Source organism: Panthera pardus, unplaced genomic scaffold (assembly GCF_024362965.1).
Source record: "Panthera pardus isolate Hobbes unplaced genomic scaffold, ASM2436296v1 HiC_scaffold_2, whole genome shotgun sequence".
NCBI classification, from domain to species: domain Eukaryota; kingdom Metazoa; phylum Chordata; class Mammalia; order Carnivora; family Felidae; genus Panthera; species Panthera pardus.
Genome location: NW_026526765.1, coordinates 58,968,479 through 58,992,940, shown reverse-complemented (window position 1 = coordinate 58,992,940; position 24,462 = coordinate 58,968,479). Strand labels below are relative to the sequence as shown.

Here is a 24,462-nt window from a genome sequence, read left to right as displayed (position 1 = left end):
AAAGCACTAAGCTGTCCCATCGTGGTCAGAGGCCACCTCCCAGGTCCCAATAGGCAGCTTGAAATTATAGCATCTCCTTAAGCTGTAGGTGCCTGCCCATTATCCTCAGCAACTGGAACCCAAATCAGTCTGCTTCCCCCAGTTAAATGGCATGGGACTTCCAGGGAATCTAATTGAGAGACACACAGGGGACAGTGAGGGGAAACCATTGAATTACTGCCCTTACATACCATCTTCTGGGTAAGAATGCTTGCAGGCCAATGAAAGTAACTGGATTCCAGTGACATATGCCAAGACCAAACCTTCACTCTTCTCACTAGCCTCTTCCCAACTGAATATAAATGAGTTAAGTCCACATGGTCCTAATACATGCCCCCTATCTTTGCACTTTGGAAGGCAAAGAGAAGGATGGCAATGGAGGGTAAGCCCTGAGTCCCCTGGATCAGGAAGACAGGTTTGACTCTGACTCTCTGATGTATTAGCTGAGTTACCTTGAAGATGCTATATAACCTCTCTGAACTTTGGTTTCCTCGTGTGTTTACAATTAGCCCTACTACTGTGAAATAAGTGTTTTAATGGAAGGATGACCAAAGGGTCAGGAGGTTTGGAGAGAGTTCACTTCGCTGAGTTTGCACAGGAAGGTTTCCCAGAGGATGTAGCCTCTGAGGAGGGCCTTGATGGATGAGAAGGGATTCCCCAAACAGAGGAGGCAGGAAGGACCAGCACGATGAGGCATGGAACCATGCAAGCACTTGGTACACTCACATATTGCCTGCAGAGTGGGTGGAGTGGTGCCATGCTGAGGAGTCTGAGCTGTGTACAGAGAAACAGCACCACCTGTATCATTATCATTATGAGCATGGGCAGACCTGGGTTCAAGGCCAAGCTAAGACTGAACTCTCAATGTCTCACTTGCTTTTTCTGTAAAACATGGATCATGATGTTTTTAGACCCAGCAGAGATAAGACATTGAAGATGCCCAGCTCAATAAATGGTGACTAGGTGCTATGTGCAGTTATGATTGTGCTTGTGTTATTGTTATAACTTGTAGGCCATGAGGAGTCATTAAAGGCTCATGTCCAGATGAAAGAGTGTCAAGATTAAGAAATTATACATCACTGGGTGCCTGGCTGGCTCAGTCAGTGGAGCATTGACTCTTGATCTCAAGGTTATGAGTTTGAGCCCCGTGTTATGTAGAGAATGCCTAAAAATAAAATCTTAAAAAAATTATAGACAGTAGTGTGGCTTTTGGCTATTTTTGGTGCTCAGCAGGTAACTTGACTGAATATTGATTTAAAATGGCCACCAAGGAATGGGGCTCAATTTTGTAATCACTCTCCCTAAAGGTTCTCACCTATGGGAATTGTAAGTATGGGCCCATGTTGACGACATTCTCCCAGTAAGAGAAAAATTTGTATTTTCTTTCATGTAGGCTTTTGATGGCTTCTCATATTTCAATCTCCTATCAGCTAGAGAAGTACAAAAAAGCATATGAGTCTGAACTGCTGCCCTCAGTCCAGAAAAAAATATATTGAATATCTCAAATAATAGATTCTTTGGTTTGGGACAGAAGAAGAGGGGATAAAGGGATAGGCTCAAAGCACAGAAGGATCTGAATAAGATGAACAGGAACTTTTTCTTAAGAATCTCATAAGAAATTGACCTCAGGCCACGTAACTTCAGATCTGAAGGAGACTTTAGAGATTATATAAGATGAATTCCTGTATTTACTATTATTTATTTCAAAGGAAAGAAAACTAATGCCACAAAGACATTTTCAGAGCGCATACATTTCATTACTTTCATACTCAAAACTTCCTTTTGGGCTAAATGTTATTCCCTCCATTTTACAAATGAAGAAACAGACGTGGGAACATGAGTGCTGTACATAAACGGGGTGGTTTATAAACAGTCCAAGATCAGGGTGCCAGCAGATTCTGTGTCTGCTGAGGGCCTGCTTCCCAGAGGGCCGGCAGTCTTTTTGCTGTGACATCACGTGGCAGAGGGGGCAAGGAATCTTTTCAGGGCCCTTTTGTAAGGATACTAGTCTCATTCATGAGGGCTCTGCCCCATTTCCTAATAACCACTTTAGAGGAGAGTTTTCAACATATAAATCTTGGGAGGGGGGAAGACACATTCAATCTATAGCATTCTACCCCTGGCCCCCCAAAATGCATATCTTCTCACAAGGAAAATATGTTTCATTCCATCCTAATAGACTCAACCTCATTCCAGCATCAACTTAAAAATCTGAAATCCGAAGTCTCATCTAAATCGAGGCTCAAGGTATAACTCACTTGGAGCAAATTCCTCTCTAGTTAGGAACCTGGGAAATCAAACATGTGCTTCTAGAATGCAATGGTGGGACAGGCCTAGGACCAACATTCCCATTCCAAAAGGGAACAATAGTAAAGAAGAGAGGAATGACAAGTAGGTCCAGAGCAAGCCCAAAACCTTAAAACTCAAGAATAATCTTAGGCTCTGTGCTCTGCCCTCCAGGTCCACTGAGACAGGTGTGAGTCACTTCATTCATCAGCTAGAAATTTATGGGCACCCCAGTCTTCTATTTTATTAAAAAAAAAAAGGATAGCAAATGTTGAGACCTTCCAAAAAGTTACTTCATATGGGTTGGAAATATGAGTAAATTCAGAACGTTTTAAAGTTCTACATGAGAGATTCATGTGATTCTCCTAAAGGGAGACAAAGGTCTTTGGAGGTCTGAGAAGGCCATTTCTGTGCTTCCTTGATATGGCCTTGACGGACTGTCAGGGAGAAATCCTGGACCAACCCAGAGTAGAGCTGCTTACATCCTGTATTTGAATGGAACCCAGCATCCCGCCTGGGCTCTTATGCCTGAAGCTGTTTCGGTCCAGGAAGAAGTACTCGGCTCTGGCTGCCGTGTGTTGCTCATATTCACATGGCTGGAATAGTTTCTCTAGAGTCCAATGGGAAAATTTCTGAAACCCCTGTGGGGGTGAAAAAATTTAAAAATTCCCAACAGTTTATGCTGATTGACTTGAAAACAGAAATAAAAAACCAGAGATGTGGACGGTAACTTTCAAGCCTGTTAACAAAAGTACTTTTCATCTTTCTAGTTTCTCACTCCCTTTCTCTTCCACCAGGGAGGAACCCCAGATGGTTATCACTCCAGAGTGTAACTAGGGAAACCACAAACCTGCCCCAATTGCTATGGAGACAACCTTTTTTATTTGTTTGGCCTCTGAGTATTCATGACATCAGCAAGGAGGCCAAGAAAAACACGGGTGCTTCTTACAAAGGCATTTTAATTCCCAGTGAGGAAAATTAAGAATGCACACTAGGACCTCTCAGCAACTTTCAGGGCTCCCACCAGCCCCGCTGTGGGTATAGGTGTGTTTGTAAAGGGACAGCCCATTTTACAGGAGATGCAGTGAGGAGCCTTGAGTTGATGTCATTGATGTGCAGAGAATAAATCTGTTTCCAGTGGAGTCAGCCCCAGGGATACAACCGGGGAATGACCACCACAGTTTGCTGGGATGGATGAGTTCCCCAGGATGGGTGTCAGAAGTTTCAGTGCTAAAATGAGAAAGTTCCAGACACACCTTGGCAAGCTGGACATCCTAGGTATAAAAGCACTTTGTTCCTAGTATCACAAGAAAGGGACACAAAAAAAGGACGGATTTGAGATCACCCTCAAAACAGGAGAGCACATTCTGCAACAAACACCAAACTTCCTTGATCCCGTGGTCTAAGAGTGGCCACTAAGTGAATGAAACTCTCCTCCACGTGAATATAGTGTGTTTTTGTTTGATCTGCTTTTGTTTGGTCGGTTGGTTGTTTTTGTTGTTGTTTTATTTATCTAGAAATGCTAGAAATTGGTTTCAAATGGATACTCGTCCAAATTAAATGAGAGCTCAGCTTCTTCCTAGCAACTATCCTTCATGCTAAATTGGTTTGCAGGGATTTTCCCCCTGCATTTTTCAGCACAAATTCATTTGCCAAATCCCCAACAAACCGGAAACTATGTAAACACAGAAGTGGAGTTATTGATATTTCCCAGTGATGTGTAAAACACCCCTTTATTCTCCAAGGTCTGGCGTGCCTCTTTGGTGCTAATCCATCATCTGTGTTTGCATTATTGCAGAGCTTGGTTTCAGGAGCATGTACTGGAGTGGATGCAGTTATTCTCCTGCTGAGAAGTTGCATGTGTTGAACAGCAATATGATACATACTTAATAAAAGGTATTATGCTAGGCATGTGGCAAAGTGTGCATAAGGATGCTTGTTGAAATAGATTCTGCTTCAATTTTTAAGTAAGTTCTAAGCAGGATGTTCTGATCAGAGAGCTTAATTAACCTAGAATTCTGTCCTTTACAGAGTAAGTGTGGTTGGTTAAAATCTTTAGAATACTAACAATCACTTAATTATCTAAATATATCTGTAAATATGACTGGAGATGGGCACATTAAATTTCAGAGGTCAGCAGTCACTTTACCCATTTTACAATATGCATTTGCATTTATATGCATACAATAAGGAGATATTACATGTAATAATTATGTAAGAAAAATAGACATAAAGTTGTCATCTGTAGACAGGAATCTTTGTGGATACATAAATAATGCATGGATCGGTAAACATATCAATATGCATGTGTTCTTGGGTCTGGTGGACAAGTGTACCAAATGTGCAAAATAATAGATTCACCTCTTTTTGTTCATTTGAGATGTCATTTTAATGTGGAATTACAGTAGCTCCTTAATGATGAGAAGTAGTGACAATTCATTAGCAGACTGTGGCTTAGATCAAGTGTTTGATTTGCCTACAAAGTGTGGCCAGTACTCAATTATATGGAGTGTATGCTTTCCTTTTGAACATATTTTTTCCCCTTTGCCAGTTAAAATAACCTTGAGCTTTTTTTTTCTTTTGAAGACCCCAGCCAGCAGCAGACAAATTGTTCTTCAGTAATGATTTTTTTTAGAATCTTAAACTGTCATTAAAAAAACAAAAAAACAACAAAAAAAAGCCCTTCTGAAGCGCTACTAGATTTCTTGTTTTCTGCTTAAAGGACAATCGGATAATGAGAAGAAAAGAAACAGCATGTCAGGGCTACTTCATGTTTTGTCTTCTGGCTTGTTTTAAGAAAGCAGGGATTCCCTGGGGGGTTTTTGTTTGTATCTCTCTTTCTTTTTAATAGTTGCAACACTTTGAGTACACTCCCAGTACGTATGAGTAGGAACATATATTTTTCATCAAAAATAAATTTGAATTGGTTTTTAGAATCCTCTTAAATCTTTTAAGATAGTCAAGATGTGAAAACTGCATGTGTCGCTTCTCCCAAATATTTTCAAAGGATGTCGTACACTTTATTTTGTATCCTAGGCACCTAATACAGTATGAACATCTACGAACACTCAGTTGCTCTTATGGGTTAATTAATTGTTGGATTCTGAGACCATAGGCTTGCTTTGAATTTCTCTTGTGAATTTCATGCAGAAGTCCTTCTACTTACTGTGCGCATTTTATGGAGATAGTTTTGCTCGGAAATTAGCAAACCGTTTAATTCCAAAGAGCGCTGAACCTTAGCTACTTCTCCCATTTAACGTGAGGGCTGCAGTGACGGCAGCTGCAGTCCTGGAGCAAACACTGCGGCTGGATTGGGGGCCGGAGCAACAGTGCCCTTAAGCTAAGTTTAACCATCCAAGGGCGGAGATGCTGGGGTCGCCCAGAACATCTGGATGAAAAGGAAACATCTGGATGGATGTGCCTTGGTATGTAGACCTTGTATCTAGATGACTAGTTGAGAATTCTACTTTTCTTCCAGATATCCAAAGCCTGTTTCTGGAGATTTCTGTCTTCGAGGTATTTCTTCCTCATGGGGACTCAAATGCATCAGGGAAATCATGAGATTTTCTTTCTGCCTTTGTTCTTGTTGTAGGATGGTGGTGGTGGTTAGGAGATAGGTACATTGCTCTTAATATTGTAATCAGTTTTTTTAAACCCTTTTAAAAGGATTTAGATCTGCTTCTTTAAGTTTTTGAAGTGCAAAAATATTTCTGTCCTGCCTCAATTGTGAAATTTGAAACTGTGATTGAAAGAGATGAATCGTGATAATGTTATGCTTATGAATGGGAATTCTTACAAAAGCACTATCTCCCTGTCTGCTGTGGGTGAAGATTATTTTAGGTCCTCACTCACGCTGGCTTTCCCTTCTGACTTGTTTATATTCTCAGAGTATAAAAATACAGTAGTCAGAAAGCTCCTCTCAGGGAGTCTGCATTTAGTTCTTGTCAGAGGAGTCCTTTCTAAATGGACTCTGGTATCATTTTAGCACACATTGTTTGCTGAAATCTGAGCTGCCCAGGGAAATTAGAGCAGTTAATTTAATATTGTGAACGTTTTGGGGCTTCCAGGCTTAGTCACAGGCAGAAAAGTGTAAATCAAATTGAGTTTTCTGTATAAAGTAGATGACAATGAAAGTTGCTTCCAAAAACCAGCCCAGCTTTCCCCCATCTGCTGCCTTCCCGCTCCTCATCTTCACGCTGGGCCCACAGAAATTCACGTTATTCCAACCTTCTCCTCAGATGCTCCCTCAGGGGAGGTCTGTGTGGCAGAAAGCTCCCAGTGTGGTCGTAGAGGGAATGCTCCACCATTACCCCCTGTTAATAGGGCCATAGGGCCGCAGCCAGGACTGTGGAGCTCATGGCTTAGCGTCTCCCACCATGTAGTCTGAGCCCAGCCCTGCTGTACTTCAGGACAAGGACTTACCCCTGCAACCACGCGTGACCAGCTGGGAAGTCCCTGGCACTGTGCTAGGCACCAGGGCAGGCTGTTTTGTATGGTAAAATTGGATTCAGTAACAGTGCAGTATATACCTCTTACCGCCATGGGAAAAACAGAGCGCCATCAGACATCCTAAGACTGCCGAGTTCTCTATGCTCCCCTTTCTAAAGTTCCTTTTGCACATATAAGCCTCCTGAGTAATGGAGTAGGGAGTGAGCAATGGGCTTTTTGCTTTGTTATTGAGAGGATCTTTGAAGGAGTCCTTTCAAAGCCATGAATTGGACCTTTGACCTGAGAGCTTAGAACACAGTTCAGCAGCCTCCATCAACCCCCAGAAACAAACTGCTAGCTAAGTCAAAGGCTTTGGCCTTAGCTCTGGCAGATTCTCTGTGTGTTTAGTCGTGCTCCACTCCTAACACCTGCAAAGAAATGCTGGGCTTGCATTTATTTTGTACTCCCTACTCCATGCTTCAGGACTAACTTTTGCATGTCTGAGATGTAATTTTGAAAGAAAAAGAACCCTTATCTGAACCAAGCGTGTATTTACTTTGCTTTAGGAGCTATTTGCATGAAATACCAGGATTGATTACAGACAATTAATGACCTTTTTATGAGCACTCTGATACTCGGTGCCATAAAGATATTATAGCTGGACAGTGAAGTAATTCTCAGGTTTTCGTTTGCTTGACGTGACCCTCCTAGGTCTTGTACCCCTGTAAACTTCCCTGATGAACAATGCAGATGGGGAACGACTGACAACTGAGGCTGGGAGACTGTTTATCTGTGAGTAGAGTGAAAGGACACAATCTTGGTTATAATAAATGTTTTCCAGAAGAGCACACTTCTGCATAAATATTTGAAATTTTGATACATTTCATACATTCTAAACCAGTCTATAAAAATACACGTACAGAGATGCTTCTGATATTAAAGCTCGGTTTTCCCCATTACTAATAAACGACTAGGTGCCAACTTGTGCCACCCACTGAACCTGTTTAAACATCATGGCACACTGATCATTTGTGACACCTCTCTGCTTTCAGCCTCACAGCGACCAAGCCCCACCTAAGACTCTGTCCCCACTGTGCCAGTACCCTTGGTGGCCAGGCTCCAATGGGACGCTGACTAGTGGGTTTTGATTTTCATCTTTCGCACGTGTCCTTTCCCTCACCCTTTTTAATCTCTTTCCACCACTTAATTCTTTCCCTTCTTTCTTTTTTTTTTTTTGTAGTTTTTTACTTATTTGAGAGAGAGAGAGAGAGAGAGCAGGGAGGGGCAGAGAGAGAGGGAGATAGAATCCCAAGCAGGCTCCCCACCAGCAGCTCTGAGCCTGACTCAGGGCTCAAACTCAGAACCATGAGATCATGACCTGAGACAAAACCAAGAGCTGGACACTTAACTGACTGAGCAGCCCAGGCACCCCTCCTTTTTTTTTTTCTAGGAGTTTCTCTTCTCCCCTGTAGATTGCATTCTTTCCATATAACATTCTGTATACTTAGAGCATCCTGTTTGGTTTCTGGTGCTCAAAAAGAAAAGGAATAGAACACACCTGACAGATCCAACAAATAAATAACATTCTAAAAGCAAGGACCTCTTTCTGAAATGTCTGCCCCAAAGCAGATAGATGCACGACAAACTGCCATCTCTATGACACTCTCCTAGACTTCTCAATGTGATGATTTAGAAACTTTTCTATTTAGGAGGATGCGGCCATTTTTGCCGAATTCAGCATATTTATTGAACAATTTCTTGGAGCCAAAAGCCAACTCCACTGTATTTCTGCTTGGTAAGGTTTGGTGGCCTTGGTATGGGGCGGGGGTTGTTGATTCATCGACCCTTAAACTGATGATAAATCTAGAAACTGGGCAGCAGTACTAGGCTGCCTTAATAGAACCTTTTCAGGGAATCAGCAGCCTCAGTACTTACGGGAAATCTTTGGAAAGGATATCCAGCAAACTCATGTGAAGAAAAACTCCGGAAGAATTCCGGGTAGCAAGAACACCGAGATTTCACATGAGTGGGCATCAGCGAGAACTCTGAACACTCGATGTAGAAGTTGCCGACCTAAAGAGTGCTTCTGCTTCATGAGATACCCATTTCCTGTTTATTTTTAAGGCCTAAATGTCTAAGTCTCATATCGTGAGCATTTATTGGGATGATTCCATTCCCTGTAATATCGTGACAGAGCCCATCTGTTGTAACACACGACATCAGTCTAATTGTATGTGTTTCATCCACGTGCACGTACAGAATCCTGTATCTATCTGGTTTCTCGATGAGAAAAGTATTTTAAATCCTCCTTCCTGCCGCAGAATATAAAACCCTCTGTGAGGGTTACCGAGTGTTATCATTGATACATCTTTTGCATGGAGTTGTTGGGATAAATGAGTACAAGTCATAAGTGAAAATTCCAACATCAGGCAATCCCTCCACCTGAGAGGGGCTGATTTTTTCTAAGACAAAAGAAAAAAAAAAGTCTATAAGGGAGTTTTCTCAGTACAGCCATACTTCTTTAGGCCATTCCCCCCAAAGACCGTGGTATGTTCTATACACAAAATGCAATAGAGAATCTGGTGCTAATACACATTTTCTATATCCTGTCTTTTAGCAAACAAATTACTGATATATAACATGATATTTGAGTTGGAATGTGGTCTTGACTTACACATCAGATCTATTTTGATTTAGAGATAATGGTGTATATTTGTTATCCTTCAACTAAAATACCTCAATTGCCAACTAGAATGTATACTAGTCAAGACATCCTTTTAAAAGACATTATTTTCATGCTCATAAGATGGAAAGGAAAATTTAAAAAAAGGAATCCTGAAATAGGTGCATTTAATTCTCCCCAATTTAAATTTAAGTGGTACATCTTCAAGGCAATAACAATATTCCTTTTTTTCCCCCATCAGGAATGCTTCCATCAATGGATTTCTTTAATGTTGATGGTGGTTGGTGCAGTTTGAGGGAATCTGTATTTAGTCAGAAAATGCTTCAATAGAATGACCTACCAGATGGGTCCCATAACAAAGCACGGAGGCATCAAACCACCACAGACATTTGGTGCTTAGAATAATAAAAAGACTATAAAATTAGATTAGTTGAGTCTAATTTGGAATTGGTATATTCCCCATGCACCCTCGCTGCTCTTGGGCAGATAAAGCCTTGAGATTTAGCACTGTGTCAGAGCAGAAGACTGCAACTTCCAGTAAAGGGAGACGAGGGAGAGGGAGAGAGGGAAAAAAGCATTCTGGGAGGTCGCGGAGGGCAGAGCAGTGACCTCCAATGATTTACAGGCCTTTAGCTTAATGAAATTGTTTCAGTGACATGACGGTAAGAGCTCGTAATGGATTGGATGCCCTAATGTAATGAAATTACTCCCTTCTGCCTTAAAAAAAAAAAAAAAAAAAAAAAGCGCAATTAATATTTACTGAGACCTGACAGCCTTTGGTGCGCTCGTCTGTGTAGTTCTCTCAGACAGTCAGAGAGCAGAGACGGAGCAGCGTGGCAGACAAGCTGGCTCTGCGCGAGCTCCTGGCGGGGACGAGCAGAGCCTGCCAGGGGTGGAGGGACAGGCGCTAGGGTGGCCGGGGACGCCCGGCCCGGGCCGCCCGGCTCCTCGGCGCTGCCCCCACTCAGCCTTCATGCCCTCCCCTTGCTTTTCCACAGGCAACTGGACAACAACCACATCAGCTGCATTGAAGATGGAGCCTTCCGAGCGCTGCGCGATTTGGAGATCCTGTGAGTTGATTTTGCGACCGCTGCCTTGTGTGCGTGTGCGTGTGTGTGTTGTCCGTGTGAGGAGGAAAGAGGGGGAGTGTGTGTGCAGGGGGGTCCGTGTGGATGCCTTTCTGTGTCTTCTGCTGCAGTGCTATTAAAATTGGGAACCGGGAGATCCCTCTGGCTCACCTTGGCCAAAGTGTTCGCAGGCAGCAAAGTGTGATTTCTCACCTCCCACAAACTGGGGTTCCTGCTAATTAAGTCTCAATTGAGTCCTTTCTCCCCCAGTGCTCCGCGGTATTTGTTGCTGGGTGGAACAGATGGGCTGGAATAGCCCCCCAGCGCCTGCCAGAGCATTCAGGGAGAGTGTGTTTGAGTGTGGGCATGGGAAAAGACAGGTTACAGGTCTGGGAGATGAGAGAGGGGTAAGACCAAGGGGTCAGTAGGAATCACCCAGAATCACAAAGGGACCTTGGCACAGGGCTGGGGGCGGGGGGCAGGGGGGAATGCCAAACAGCCTGGTGAAATCTGGTCATTGCCATTGCTCCTGGGATCTCATCTCGGGTTTAAATCCAAACTTTAAGCAGTAACCTTAAAGTGGCAGGGTGGGAGCAAGATGAGAAGAGGTGGAAACCCACCCTATATAGCTTGTCTAGAAAAAAAAAATTTGTAGGTGCCTTTGTGTGCCCAGATTTTCAAGTGGGTCCAACCTGATTTCCGGGGAGTCAGTGGGGATGGGGGTGGGGGGAGGGTGGAACTCAGCTAGGAATCATCTTGGGGTCATTCAAACTAAAGTTGAATGTGTAAGAAAACATTTTGATTGTTGTCCCCAGAGCGACACTTCTAGCTGTCCCTGATTTGGAAAAGCCTGGAAAGGAAGGCAGTAAAGCCTAGTAGAACTTGTGTCAAGAGATGTGTGGTTCAGTCCCGACTCAGCCCCTAATTAGCTGTGTGACCTTGGGCAAGTCCCTTCTGCACTTGGGATCTCAGTTTTCCCGTTTGGAAAATAGAGGGTTTGTTGCTATATCTTGCAGGCGACTTCCCTTTTCCAAGCTCTGTCACTGCTTGGTTCTAAAAATAATTCTGATGGTACAGTTCTGTCCAGTGAATGATAGGGTAGGATTTGTTGAGCATCCCCCTGAAAATCAAAAATTACATAGTCGCCAGGTTACAGATCTCTGACTTCCAGAAGAATGAATAAATGTTGAACAAATGAATGAGTGAATATGTAAAAACATCCCTTTATACGTGAAGGAAGGTCCTCCTCCTACCTTCCTTTCCACCTGGCCCCTGCAGACAGTAGGCACGGGTTGGAGAAAGCCTCTCCACGTTGTGTGAGAGGAAGGTGATTCCAAGAGGAATCACGGGAAATCAAAGGGGATGCTGATGCTGCAAGGTGCCGGAAATCTGAGGAAAGCCGCGAATTCCTGGGACAGAAACGGCAGGACCCACAGCCAGGGAGGTCAGGTTGTCAGTCCTAAGACAGATGATGGCTTCTCACCCAAACTCTGACCCCGGAACCGGCAACAAATGCAGGTCTGCTAGGGAGAGGGTGCCAGCCCAATTTAGTGACTTAGGACTTCTCTTATCAAGAGGCTGAGGCTGAGAAGGGTAGGCGCAGTTTTCCCAGCCTGCAAAAAAAGCATTTCGGGAGAGGGCTGCTAGGAGCGTTTCACCCTTTTCTTGGGAAGGATGAGAAAATTCCTTGGGAAGAGACCAGGAAATGGAAATCACCAGCTGCCATGAAACAGCTGTGATGACCTGACAGCCTGCATGTAGTTCTCTGCACTGGGAGTGGTGATGCCTCGTCTCAATGGGAGACCTGTCTGGGGCAGAGGATAGGGCTGGACAGTCAGATACCCTGGGTATGGGGTCCTGGGTGCAGTGGGACTCAGGCCAAATGGCTCAACTTCTCTGAGTCTGTTTCCTCAACTTTAAAAAGAGTCAGCTTTTGTACACATAGAAGTGGCTTTCTGAATGCCGTCCCATCCACTCCCCTAACTCTCCATCATGCCCGCACCCCCATCAAACCCCGTCTGGGACAGAACAGAACTGCTCCTCTCTATGCCAGTGCTTTGCTATTTTTAAAACATTGGTATATTATAGCAGGTTGGTACACCAGGTTTCTCAAACTTGAAGCTTAAAAGCCTCTGGTGGGGGGGGCGGGGGGGGGGGGAAGTAGTTCTCCTTCTCTATTATTGCAAAGAGCCCACAGCACCTGATTAGTTTATCTCCTCAATTCCAAACAAAGCCAGATCAATAGCTTTGTTTTAAAGACGCTCTGATTTGGCTTCACATGGCTAAGTACTTAAAATTAATCATAATCATTTATTCCATGGGTTTTTAATTTCCAGCAGAGGCACACGGCTTTGGAACCATCTATCTTAATGGTGAGCCATTCTGAAATTGGCTGGAGCCGACATCTCCATTTAAAGAATCTCCTCTCCCCACCCCCAGACCTTCCAAATCTCATTTGCACATTGACATTTTATAATACTTCTCCATAATCACAACTTAGCTATCATAAAGAACCTTGACAATGAAATAATAAATAGGAACTAAGTGAAGGCATCATATATTAACTTAATAAGTTTTTGAGACAGAGAGGTTCAAAACACCTTATCCCCAGAAAACTCATCTTTAAGTATCAAAAGCTTTAAAAGTCTGCAGATTAAGAAGACAAAATAGAGTAACTTCAGGTGTATTTTCTCTCTGACATTAGGCAAAAACAAGGAAAGGCCCCATGATTATTCCATGGAAAGCTCTCTCAAAATTAAGGAAAGTTTGTGGATGTCAACTAGTGGAAATATTTCACAAGGGATCCCCCTGTTATTTCATCCTTTCTGTGGATGAAAATGCTGTAAAACTTCTTCCCATCCAGGCTGGGGTTGGTCTCACAGAATACACTGAATGGGAACTTAGGAGGTGAGCCTGGGAGGAACACTGGCGGTAAGAAGAGAGGAATGGGCACAAGGCTGGAAAAGACTGTGACACCTGCTCTCTTGATCCTCATTTTTGGCTCATACCCCTGGGGGAAGTCTAGCAGAGAATATGGTGAACAAAGGAAAAGAGCCACCACCCTTCTCCCCTTTACAGGTAACCAGAAAAGGGGCTAAGGAAAAACAAACAAACAAACAAAAAAACACAGCGTGAGTGAAATTTCTCAAGGCTCCAGTGCCACCAAAGAAGAATCATGGTGCACATGATACTGCCTTTGTAGCATTTGTTGTGCAGTTATCCGTGCCCAACCGTGCTTTTACATACCTTGCCTCTCTGCATCCTCACAACCCTCCATGAAGCTGCCAGTGTCATCTCCCTCCTTCTGCAAAGGACCCATCTCCTAGAAGTCAAGTAACTGCTTAACTAGTAAGCAGCAGAGCCTGTGTGATTAACCATTCTACCAAGCTGCTTTACTGATCTGTGTGGCCAAGGCCCTTGTGGTGTTGGCTCTCTGAAGCATGGCCAACATGTGGCACTCAGTGATGTGAACCGGACCCCAGAGCCAGGCTAGGCGAGCTATCAGAGAGTTTGGAGCCTCCCACATGCTTGTGAAATTGTCTTTTTTTTTTTTTTTTTTTTTTAACCCAGTGAATGGGTCCCCACAAAGTTGAAGGTAAATCAGACTTGCCAGGGAAAGAAAATAATCCCACTTTCTCACCGACTCACATTCTGGTCCCAGGTGTGATTTATTCTCACTTCTGGACATCACCATTTGACTTTGACACTCAGTGGTTTGTTGGCGCCATTCTTCAGACCTTCCCACGATACAGCCCCAGCTTTCTGTATGGCTGTAAGGTCCTTAACTGAGAGTTTCTACGACTCAGACACCTTCTGTTACCCAAATCACTGGCCTTTCATTTCCACCTGTTCTATACATTTGGCGATTCACTTAGTCCGTTTCTTTCTGGTTGTGTTTACACTACCGTCGAATATGCCAAGACTGCATTTCTGACTCTGTGTGGTCAGGAATCATTTGTTGCGGTACCCTGAGCCGTGGGTTTCCCTGACTGCCAGGTTGAGGACAGCCAGGCATTTCGCCAGTAATACCAGTCACCTCCCTGCCCAACATGCCATCCTGGGTCAGAAATCTGTTTAATGAAAAAAAAAAAAATTAAGCATATGGAAAAAGGAAACAAAATGAAAAAACCTACTTAATAAAGTAACTTTTTTCAATAGTACTGTGGGAGAGGAAAAAAGATTTTCAGACATTGTCTCCCGACTTTATGCAGCAAATCAGAAGTTTAGTAGATGTGCTGCCAAAAAATGCCAAACCAAAGATGTCAGGAGCACAGCCCGAGAATGCTCATACATCCCAGTGAGTAGCCTGCCCTTGATAAACCCCTGGTACCAGCTAAATTGTATGCAGGTCCAGCACATCTGCAGATAACTAATGTGTGCTGTTTGGAAGGGCTCGCTCCATTTATGTCACTTGCCAGTTTTTGAAATTCAGCGAAATTATTGTAGGCGGTGCCAGGAAGGATCTTAGTTGTCTCCAGAATGACCTTTTATTTTGAGATAAGGCACAGAAAGATTGAGAGCAGGTGAGAGCGAGGACCAGGCCACATAACGTTTGGCCCGGGAACCCCGCTTCCCTTACCCTTGTCCAAGCTCGGGCTAGGACATTTGCCGAGGGAAAACAGCAAGTTAGTGGCAGCAAAGGGTCGACAATCTGGGTCTGCAGACCCCTGATCCTATGTTCTTTTTCCACATTGGACACCTCCATGCAACTAGGCTATTCAGAAAAAAAAAAAAAAAACAAAAAACCCTCAGTAAGATCAGGGATCCTAAGCATAGCTGTCCTTTCAAAACCATTATTAAGTGTTTGCTGTTATTTAGGAGATTGGGGCTAGGGGGCAAACTTTAGTACATGACAGAATCAAGGAATGATTCTGCTTTCAGCTCTCTTAAAACCAGAGGTTGCAAACTAGATAGATCACAGACTATATTGCAGCCACAGATGAGTTTTTAAAATCCCGTTGAGTAGTTTTTCATTGAAATCAGCATTTTGTATTTTAAAATTACAAAATTCTTCATAAAAGTATAGATTTCCAGCTTTGGATTTCTGGCAAGCCAAAAGCATTGGCAACCCTGGGCTGCCAATGTGACAATACAATCAGTTGTGGCTAAAGAGCACGTTCCCTCCCTAGATGGGATGTATAGACTCCACCTTCCCATCGACCTCCATTCATTTCAGTTCCCCACCAGCCCAGGTGGCCCGTGCTTTAATCCATCCAAGATGCAAGGACACACTATGTGCCAGCATGGCACCAAATGCCAGAGACAATAAAGCTTTAGAAGAAGAGTCTCTGGCGGACCAAACACTATGGGCCAGAGCTTACCAGAATTGTTGAGTGGACATGTACAAGCAGAGCTAAGTGATATGGAGCCCAGAAGTCCCAAACCGAGCAGGGACACTACAGAAGCAAGCAGGAATCTCTCATTTCTCATCTTCTGGGAAGGTCTTCTCAAAAGTTGAACTAGCTTCCAAATTCCCTTTGACTTTAAAGCAGTGGTCATTGGATTTATGCAATTGATGAGAAATAAGAGATAAACACCCCCCACCCAATTTCATGCTCCCTAGACCCCTTTGTCATCCCATGTACTGAGCTCTTGCTTAGCCCACATTTAGAGAAGAGAGATTCAAGACTTGAGATTCAAGCAGTGGTGTGTGGAAATTGGCCAGACTTTCAGGGTAGTTTTAGTTCTGCCACATCTGGGCAGGTACGACATGGCTTGTGACCCCAAGTCCCACTTGTAGACACAGAAGAATAGAGAACAAAGTCCTTTGCTGGTATAAGAAGAAGGCAGTGACAAGAAATTGGCAATCCTGATACCCATGTCAGGGTGCGCTCACTTCTCTAGCATGGGGTTGTTGTCCTGGCTAAAGGGTGCAGGGCATTGGGTGTAAGGCCTTTCATAGACACTGTTGGCCCGGTAAAGAAAACCCAGAGCTGTATACAAGTGGAGGTCTATCCTCCACTTCAACTGAGCTTCCTCTGAATGTAGAACTAGATGCTCTGATTAACAAATAATAATTAACAATATATAATACAATGATATTATAACAATTATTAGTATAGTCACTATAGATATTATAATTACTGTTACGGCCTCTAGTTCTTAGTGTCCGCTATCTTCCAAGTGCTATGATATTAGGCTGCAGCATTTTATGTAAATCCTCACCACAACCTTACAAGGTAGAACCTCTTGATCTCGTTTTTCTCATGAGGAAACTGAGGCTTAGAGAAGCTGCACGGCTTGTCCAGAGTGACACTGGCAAGTACACGGGACTGCTCTTCAAGTAGCAAATCCAGCCCCTGCACTTCCCTGCTCTGCTACAAAAAATTAAAATTAAAAAGTGCATTCTGCAGCACCCATACCAGAGAAACAATTATATGCATTAGTAAGATTACAGGCTACTGTAAATGCCCACAGTGATTCAGGAATGATAGTTTTTCCTTTTGAAAAGTTGACCCATAGGGCACTCAGATCTATACCTATGACCTCAGCTTAATCAGACTTACATCCAGTTCTACAAAACTGCCCCAGACCTGGAAGCATGAGGCCACATTTGACCTTGGGGGTGTTAGAGTCCTCCCATAGGACTGGCCTCCAGGCCGGCTTCACCAAACTGGGTGGTTTGGGGTTCCTTTACTCACTGAAAAAATAGTAGCAGTAATACCAACCCCTTAGGCTACTATGTGGATTAAAGGAGATACCATAGGTGTCTGTCTAGCAAATAGCACACAGCCAACCAGACGCTCGTCACAGCCAAGGTTGAAGGATACACCTATACTGTTTCACTGCCTTATCTCCAGAACTTTACACGAACCTGGAACATAGTAGGTAGTCATTTAAAGACAGAGAACCCAAATCGAGTGGAAATTAACTGAATTGAAGCCTACTCCACCCTATTATGTCTATGTTATGTCTCGGTCCTACTCAGAACTAAGGTTGTGGTTGTCCCAGAATTATTTTAAATATTGAACAAAACAGTGTCTTTGGCTTTTCATTCCTCCAGCAATGACAATTTTTTTTTATTACCAATGAAAAAATTAGAGCCGTAGTGAAAATTGGTGTTTCTAACAGACAAGAATTGTTTTCGCTTATTTACAAAGTGTTTCACCTGGGTTTCTCTGGGAGCTGGAAACATTTGTTTCAACTGAATTTTGAATCAGGGTATTTAGTCATGACATACCTTTGAATATAGAACTGTCATTGCCTAATGAAAGTCTTAAAATACCTACAGAATATGATTTTTTTTTTGGTACTGTGCTACAAATTGTGATTTGTTCAGGTAATCAGAATTAAAATTGTACTTTGTGGAGGGCACAGTAACTTCCGTTCAGCTCCCAGAATACTAGGAAAGGAACCGGGTTTTCTATAAATGCTCACGTGGGCCACACAACACACCCCCCTCCTTTGTAGTCACCCAAACTCAAGGCTCAATCATAGTCATGTTCTTAAAATGACTAGCTTGGTTTTGAGAACATCAGCTTAAGGAAAAAGTGAAATTTTCTCTGAAATACAGGATAATTTTTTCCATTTAAATAAGCAGCCCTTGAACAATTCAAGTAGCTAGAATTCAGGTGGGGGAAGGTATTCTAGTGGTTTCCATTTGATTTCATGTTTCCGTTAACTAAAGGCTAGTTTAGTCTCTGAAAAGAAAATGTGTTGGTGTACATTCCTGGGTTAAGAGGATGTGGTGAAGGTCACTGAACTATTTACTCTTGATCACAGAGGATCTGTAAATTGATAGGAGTACCATTTTCAGCTTCTATGAGCACCACTTGGGTGGAATCGGGTGTTGGAAGTCTTGCTGCTCAAGGGAGCCACAGACTCCAGCCACCAGGACCCTGGGCTGAAATTCTGTCTTGACAAACTAGATTTGAGAGCAGCCTTTTGGTTTTCTTTATCCCACCTAAAACAAACTAGAAAAATAGCCCTGCATCTTTGAAAACAGAAAGATAACAGAGAGGTTTTTTCTCTGGGACAAGATGCAGAGGCCAGTGGGGTCAGTTCACTTCTAAAATACAGCTTCTACACCGATTTGCAAATGTGCTCCTATGCCAATGGTCAGCCTCTGCCTTATCTCTATCCCCCAGCAGCCAGCAATGACTTTGGTGACCAGTGTGTGAGCACTTTCAGTGAGTATCTTGCCCTTTGTTCAGTTCTCATCTCGTGGCTCTCAAGGGTCTCCCGGCCAAGAACCATGATGCCTTGAAAAGCCTAACCTGCCTCTTGGCTGGAGCTGCCACTTCCATCCAGAATGCAGAATATCGGATGGTTTGGCTCACCTATGGCCAAGAGCCCATTACTCTGCAAGAACTGTGTCCTGAAAGCCAAGTCCTAGGAACTCAAGCAGGATATTGACCCCTTCCTGTTAGCTGGCTTTATGGAGGAGAGGATGGCATGGGGAAGACATGGCGATGCAGTACTGGGGAGAATCAGAACATCCTCCCTTTCTCTGAGCTTCCATTTGCTGTATGCAAAACCACTCAGGAGCAAGGGATGAGGAGGAGGGAGGGTGGAAGGAATCTGATTCTGTTTCTCCAGTGTCATGTTCGTATTCTTTGGACTCACAGAAGCTCTAGCGTGCCCATTCCATCTTGATTTATAACTAAATCAGAGCACCCCAACTATTGATTAATAGTTGATTGAAAACTTCAGCTGTGGAATTTGATTTTTTTTAATTGTTTTAGTCTTTATGGTGTTTTAAAAAATTAGAATTAGTTGCCAGTGTGTAAAACTCAGGTAATTATTTATTATAAATAAGACACTTATTTGTAAGTGTCTAAATTCAACTTTCCCAGAATATCTGGAAGCTGTGGCAACCCTGGGCATGCTTTTGTCTCTGATTGTCTAGAGCCGCACTGTCCAGTAGGACTTTGTGTGATGCAAGAAATACTTATGCGTGTTATCCAATGTGACAGCCACTAACCACAGTGTGACTCTTGAGCACTTGAAATGTGGCTAGTACAACTGAGGAACTGAACTTTTATTTAATTCTAATTGATTTAAATTGAAATCACTACCTTTAGCTCATGGCTACCTTATTGGACAGCACAGGTTTAAAGCTGAATGCCGAGTACCCCATTTGGACAGGGATTGCCCTCTACACATCTCCATCGCTCCCACGGGGCCTGCTTTCCTATTTGCTTTGTTCCAAACCACTGGAGCCATTTCACATTCATTAAGAAGCACATTTAAACAGTGTATTTTCTGAAACTAAATACTTTAAGATATCTGCCACTCCCCTCACCCTCCACTCTGTCCTTTCTCTATCTGAATTTAACCATTTGGATCTTGTGCCTGCAAAAGACCCATTTTCATTGAAACCCAGGAGTATGATTATTAAAACCGTCTCCCCCCAAAGTGAAATCTCTCTCTGTGAAAATTAGTTTCCTGATCCCAATTATACACTTCTTTCAGCCTTGCAAATCACTTCCACGAAGTCAACTGGGTAGGAAAATCACTCCCATGTCTGGACCCGTCCCTTCTCCATACATAAGCTAGATATGCGGCAGCTAGTTGGGGAAGCCAGCCCATTAACCCAACAGAAGCTGAAGCTTTATTTCCATAAAGAGAAAAAGAAAAAGAGCTGACCCTGCATAACTTTTCAAATGCAGTGGGGGTTAGTTGTGACTTTCAGAGTCGGGCCAGACGTCCTATCTTTATACAGATCTGGACATCCACAACCTCTTCCACTGCTGTCTGGAAAACAGTTCCCATTCCAAAATTGCCATTTTAGAGCCAGCACCAGCCCAGTGGGAATCGGAGAGTGTAACTGTAGTTGGAAAGACCCTGGAGATCAACCAGTCCTACAATTTGTCTTAAAAGAAAGAAACACCCAGAAGGTTGAGTGAGTTACACATAGCCATGGAAAAACTTCATAGAAGAACAAGCCGGGAAACAAGTCTGTTGGCTCTTTGTCTAGTGCTCTGTATTACCGTCTACCTTTCCCCTGTATTAGCAAAAGGGAAGCAAAGACTAGTGAAGCCAGCCTCTATGCTCTGTCCAGCCCATCATCTCTTAAACTCTAGCATTTTTCCAGAGAGAACAGTGTACGTTCAGTATGGGGACCAACACCCTCCCTTTCTAGGGCCTTCTAGTCCTGCAGGCACTGCTGGGGTGTTGACCACCCCAGTGTCCACCAGGTTGCTATCTGTTAGGAAGGCAATCTGGGAAGAGATTGAATACTACATCGTTGATCCTGGCTACCAGTGGTGACCAGAGGCCTGATGAGTGAGCACAGGGGTCCCTGCCCCTCTTTGAGCCCAAATAGCCCAAGTAAACTGTGCCTAGCTCCCCAAGAGAGCCCTTTCCTTGCAAACATCACAGGGTGAACCCAGACCTTGCCAGCATCTCCACTGAGAAACAGAGCCCCGTGCACACTGTAGCTTAGTTCCAAACTGTTCACAAGAAACAACTTACAGGTTTAGCCACAGGACTGATGCATGGTGTGTGGGAAGCTGGCAAGGGCACACTTGCCTGGTGGGACACAGTCTTACCCTTAGAAACAGAAACTTCCTCAGGGCTCTTTGTCTCCAGATAATGATAGTGGGACGGGAGATGGGGGGAGGGAACCTTGAATAATTTTCTATCATTTAAGATAGTTCATTTAAATAGTAGGTTCCCAGTGGCTGTCCTCCCAGAGATGCAGTACAGAAGGAAGGCGTTAACTACGTCTCACTATTAAAATACTTATTTTTTTTAAGTTTTTAATTTTTATTTATCTTAAGAAAGAGAAGCCTGAGTGTGAGCAGGGGAAGGGGCAGAGAGGGAGGGAGGGAGAGAATCCCAAGCAGGCTCCACACTGTCATCGCAGAGCCCAGCATGTGGCTCGATGACCCCATGAACCGTGAGATCATGACCTGAGCCAAAGTCAAGAGTTAGACACTTACCCGACTGAGCTACCCAGGTGCCCCCAAATACTTTGGATTTTATATATATATATATATATATATATATATATATATATATATATATATACACACACACACACACATATATATCAAAGTATGTTATATATGTGATATGTATATTTGATATGTGATATGTATGTGTTAAATATGTGTGTGTATGTATATATATGTGTGTGTGTATATACACATATATATACATACACAGACATATATGTGTGTGTGTGTGTACATATATATATATATATATATATATATATATATATATATTTGGTTCAGATTGTTAAATTGATCTTTTTGGTTCAGAGACTAAAAGCTGGCATCTGTAATCCAAATCCAAGGTATGTCTCATTTGTGACTTTTGTTGCCTAAGATGATCTATTCACCAATATTAAAAAACCAGGAGACTTCATATAAGAATTCTAGATGTCTGGCTTTCTCTTGAAAAAAAAAAAAAAAGGAATAAGTGGCAGCACTTGCACCCACATTCCAGCATAGCGACAAGCCTTTGAAACAAGAAGTGACCATCCCATGTGGCAGAGGTGGGTTTGTTGCAGACTCCATACAACCCACTTACTCAGATGTAAAAGCCTGGCTCCTGCAGGCAACTGAGTTTACTCCTGGATCATCCCAGGCGGCTGTTCAGAGCAGAAATTTATTTTTATGAAAAGATGCCAAAAGCATGACCCTTCACATTCTAAAACTCATCCATCCATGCAGTAAATATTTATTGAGTTGTCCTGTGTGCCAGACTCTGGGCTGGGCCCTGCCTATACAACAGGGTGCAACACTGGCGTGTTCTCTGCCCTCTCACTGCGCACACATCAGTGGGCATTCCAAGACTTCCCGTTCTTCCCCTCTTACAGGCTGAAATGCAGCTGAGGGGGAAATTGTCCATTTCTCCCCCTCTCGCCTGCAAACTCACCTGTTCGGTTATGTAAGTTGGAGGCCGTTCTTCCATTCTCAGTCCATTGCAGACATCTTGGCACACTGGCAACTTCCTGATTTCTAAATAATGTAGTAGACAAGATTGATCGTCCAGATTCCCAGCTTATGGATAATGAAACAGGATCGGCAGAGGCCACCTCATTCATGTTGTCGTTTAAGTACATTTTACAATTAAATCGGTCATTGGGAGACAGTTGAATGCTTCTGAATCACCACTAGGCAGTGTCTGTGATGATCTCAAAAAAACTGGGTAAGGAGATCTTCAGAATTAAGGGATGTAAAACACTGGAGCATCAGGAATGCCTGCACTACCAGCCATCTGACTGATGATTGGCACAATTTGAAGATCCATGTTTCCCTTTTGATCTTCCACTTTTTACATTTATTTTGGAGGCATCTTTTCTTTCCTCCTTTTAACACTGAAGCTCTGCCGGGTAGAAGGAGATGAGTTTCTTCCTGTCACAATATGAATATATAATGAAGGAAGAACCAAAGACAAGCCCTTTTGTTAAGGAATCCGTACCATCAAAGGCTCAAATTGGCAGCTGATTGTTTTTATTTATTTCTGTAGGTTTTACATGACACCTGGAGACCATTTAAAATGTTACTTGGCGGTGAGAGCTCTGTGTTTAAAAATAACACTCACCCGGTGCCAAATCACTTTAGAGTCGGGTACAAATATTGAGACAAAAACCCCAGCTGTTATTGCTTTGGCTGCTAATTTGAGGTGTCAAATGAGAGCTCGCCTGCTATACGTCAGTGAATAAGGCCCCTTGTGAGATCATTATGTTTTCTAACAGTTGAGAGTAATGGACTAATCAGTGCAGCATCAGTTGTTTTCATTATATGCCCACACAATGGTTATGAGCTTTAATTTAAACGGTCCGCAGGGAGATCAAGGAAATCAGTAATTGGCGGCACCCAGGATAGTCCCGGAGAGCAGGTGATGTGAGAAGTGGCTTCCCACCATCCTTTCTCCTCTCTCCCTTCATCCCTCCCGCCCCATCTGCCCTCAGAGACTCACTACCTGCTGCAAATAGCCAAAAGATGAGCTTTGCTTAAGAAGCAGACCTGTACTCTTAGTTCTGCGGGGGTATGCTTAAAAATTCCAGTCCACCCATCCAACAGTAAAGGTGGCTTCTGGCAGCGATTAGACTTGTTAGCCAAACCTTGACCTCAGAAGGCTTTAAGACCCAATTTCTCTCTCTTCTGTGTAGGCTCTACCACTGCCCTCGCTCTCCATGCTGGGCTCTCTGTTCTGAGGACAAGAGGAGGGTCAGGTAATGCTGTTGTCTTTGAGCAGCCTTGGCAGTGAGGCAAACTCCACAGTCACTGCCACATGGAAGTCTGTGAGGGCTGAGACCAGCACTAGCCTATAGGACTCATCTCTGCCTTAGGAAAGACATGGAAATTGGACAGCCAGCATCTGTTAGACGATCCTGTAAGAGGCAGTTTTGTGTAACAGTTAAAAATATAGGGCCCTGGTGTCCCTTTTGCCTGTATTTGAACATTGGCTCCACAACTTACTAGCTGTGATCAGGGCAGAGTTCGATCTCTAAGTTCAACTCTTTGAAGAGTTCATCTCTAAGTAAGTTCATCTCTAAGTGAGTTCATTTCTTAGGCTCCAAAATGGAAATGACTACCTGAGGATTGGTGCCAGCACATAGCAAATACTTAATAGTATTGTTATTGCTATTACTGACATCTTTACTGGAAGCTCTTGGCAAGCTCACACCCAAAGCAGCATTCTTTACTAGTCTCACTCATTAGAAGGCAGAGTTTGTGGAAGAACCTATAATATTCAGTTTAGGTTTTCTCAAAGGGCGTGTCATTATACATTCTTCCTGATTTCTGGAGTTTCCTAGAGCCTCCAGCCAAAGCAGAACAGTGCGCAGCTGGGTGAGAAAGGCAAGTTCAACCTGGATGGGAGGGGGACATGCAGAGAAGCTTCAACCAGAAATGACTGAGTCAATCAGTTGGGGAGCGATTCTGGGCTGGGGGAAAGGCTTGGGGTTGCCTCTCTCAAACTTAGTGGGCATTTGGCATGTGTTCTCCTGCAGCCAAGTTCACAAAGAGACACCACCTACACACATCCTAGTGGGCTGAG

General features: G+C 43.4%; 1 protein-coding gene across 1 annotated transcript in view; it reads left to right on the top strand.

The window, feature by feature from the left end:
• The window catches only part of SLIT3 (slit guidance ligand 3), a 593,034-nt gene that overhangs the window by 429,276 nt on the left and 139,296 nt on the right, over window positions 1-24,462 (top strand). Inside the window, exon 6 of the mRNA XM_019450253.2 lies at window positions 10,435-10,506. Coding sequence (XP_019305798.2) covers window positions 10,435-10,506 — 72 coding nt within the window. The remainder of the gene's footprint in view (window positions 1-10,434; window positions 10,507-24,462) is intronic.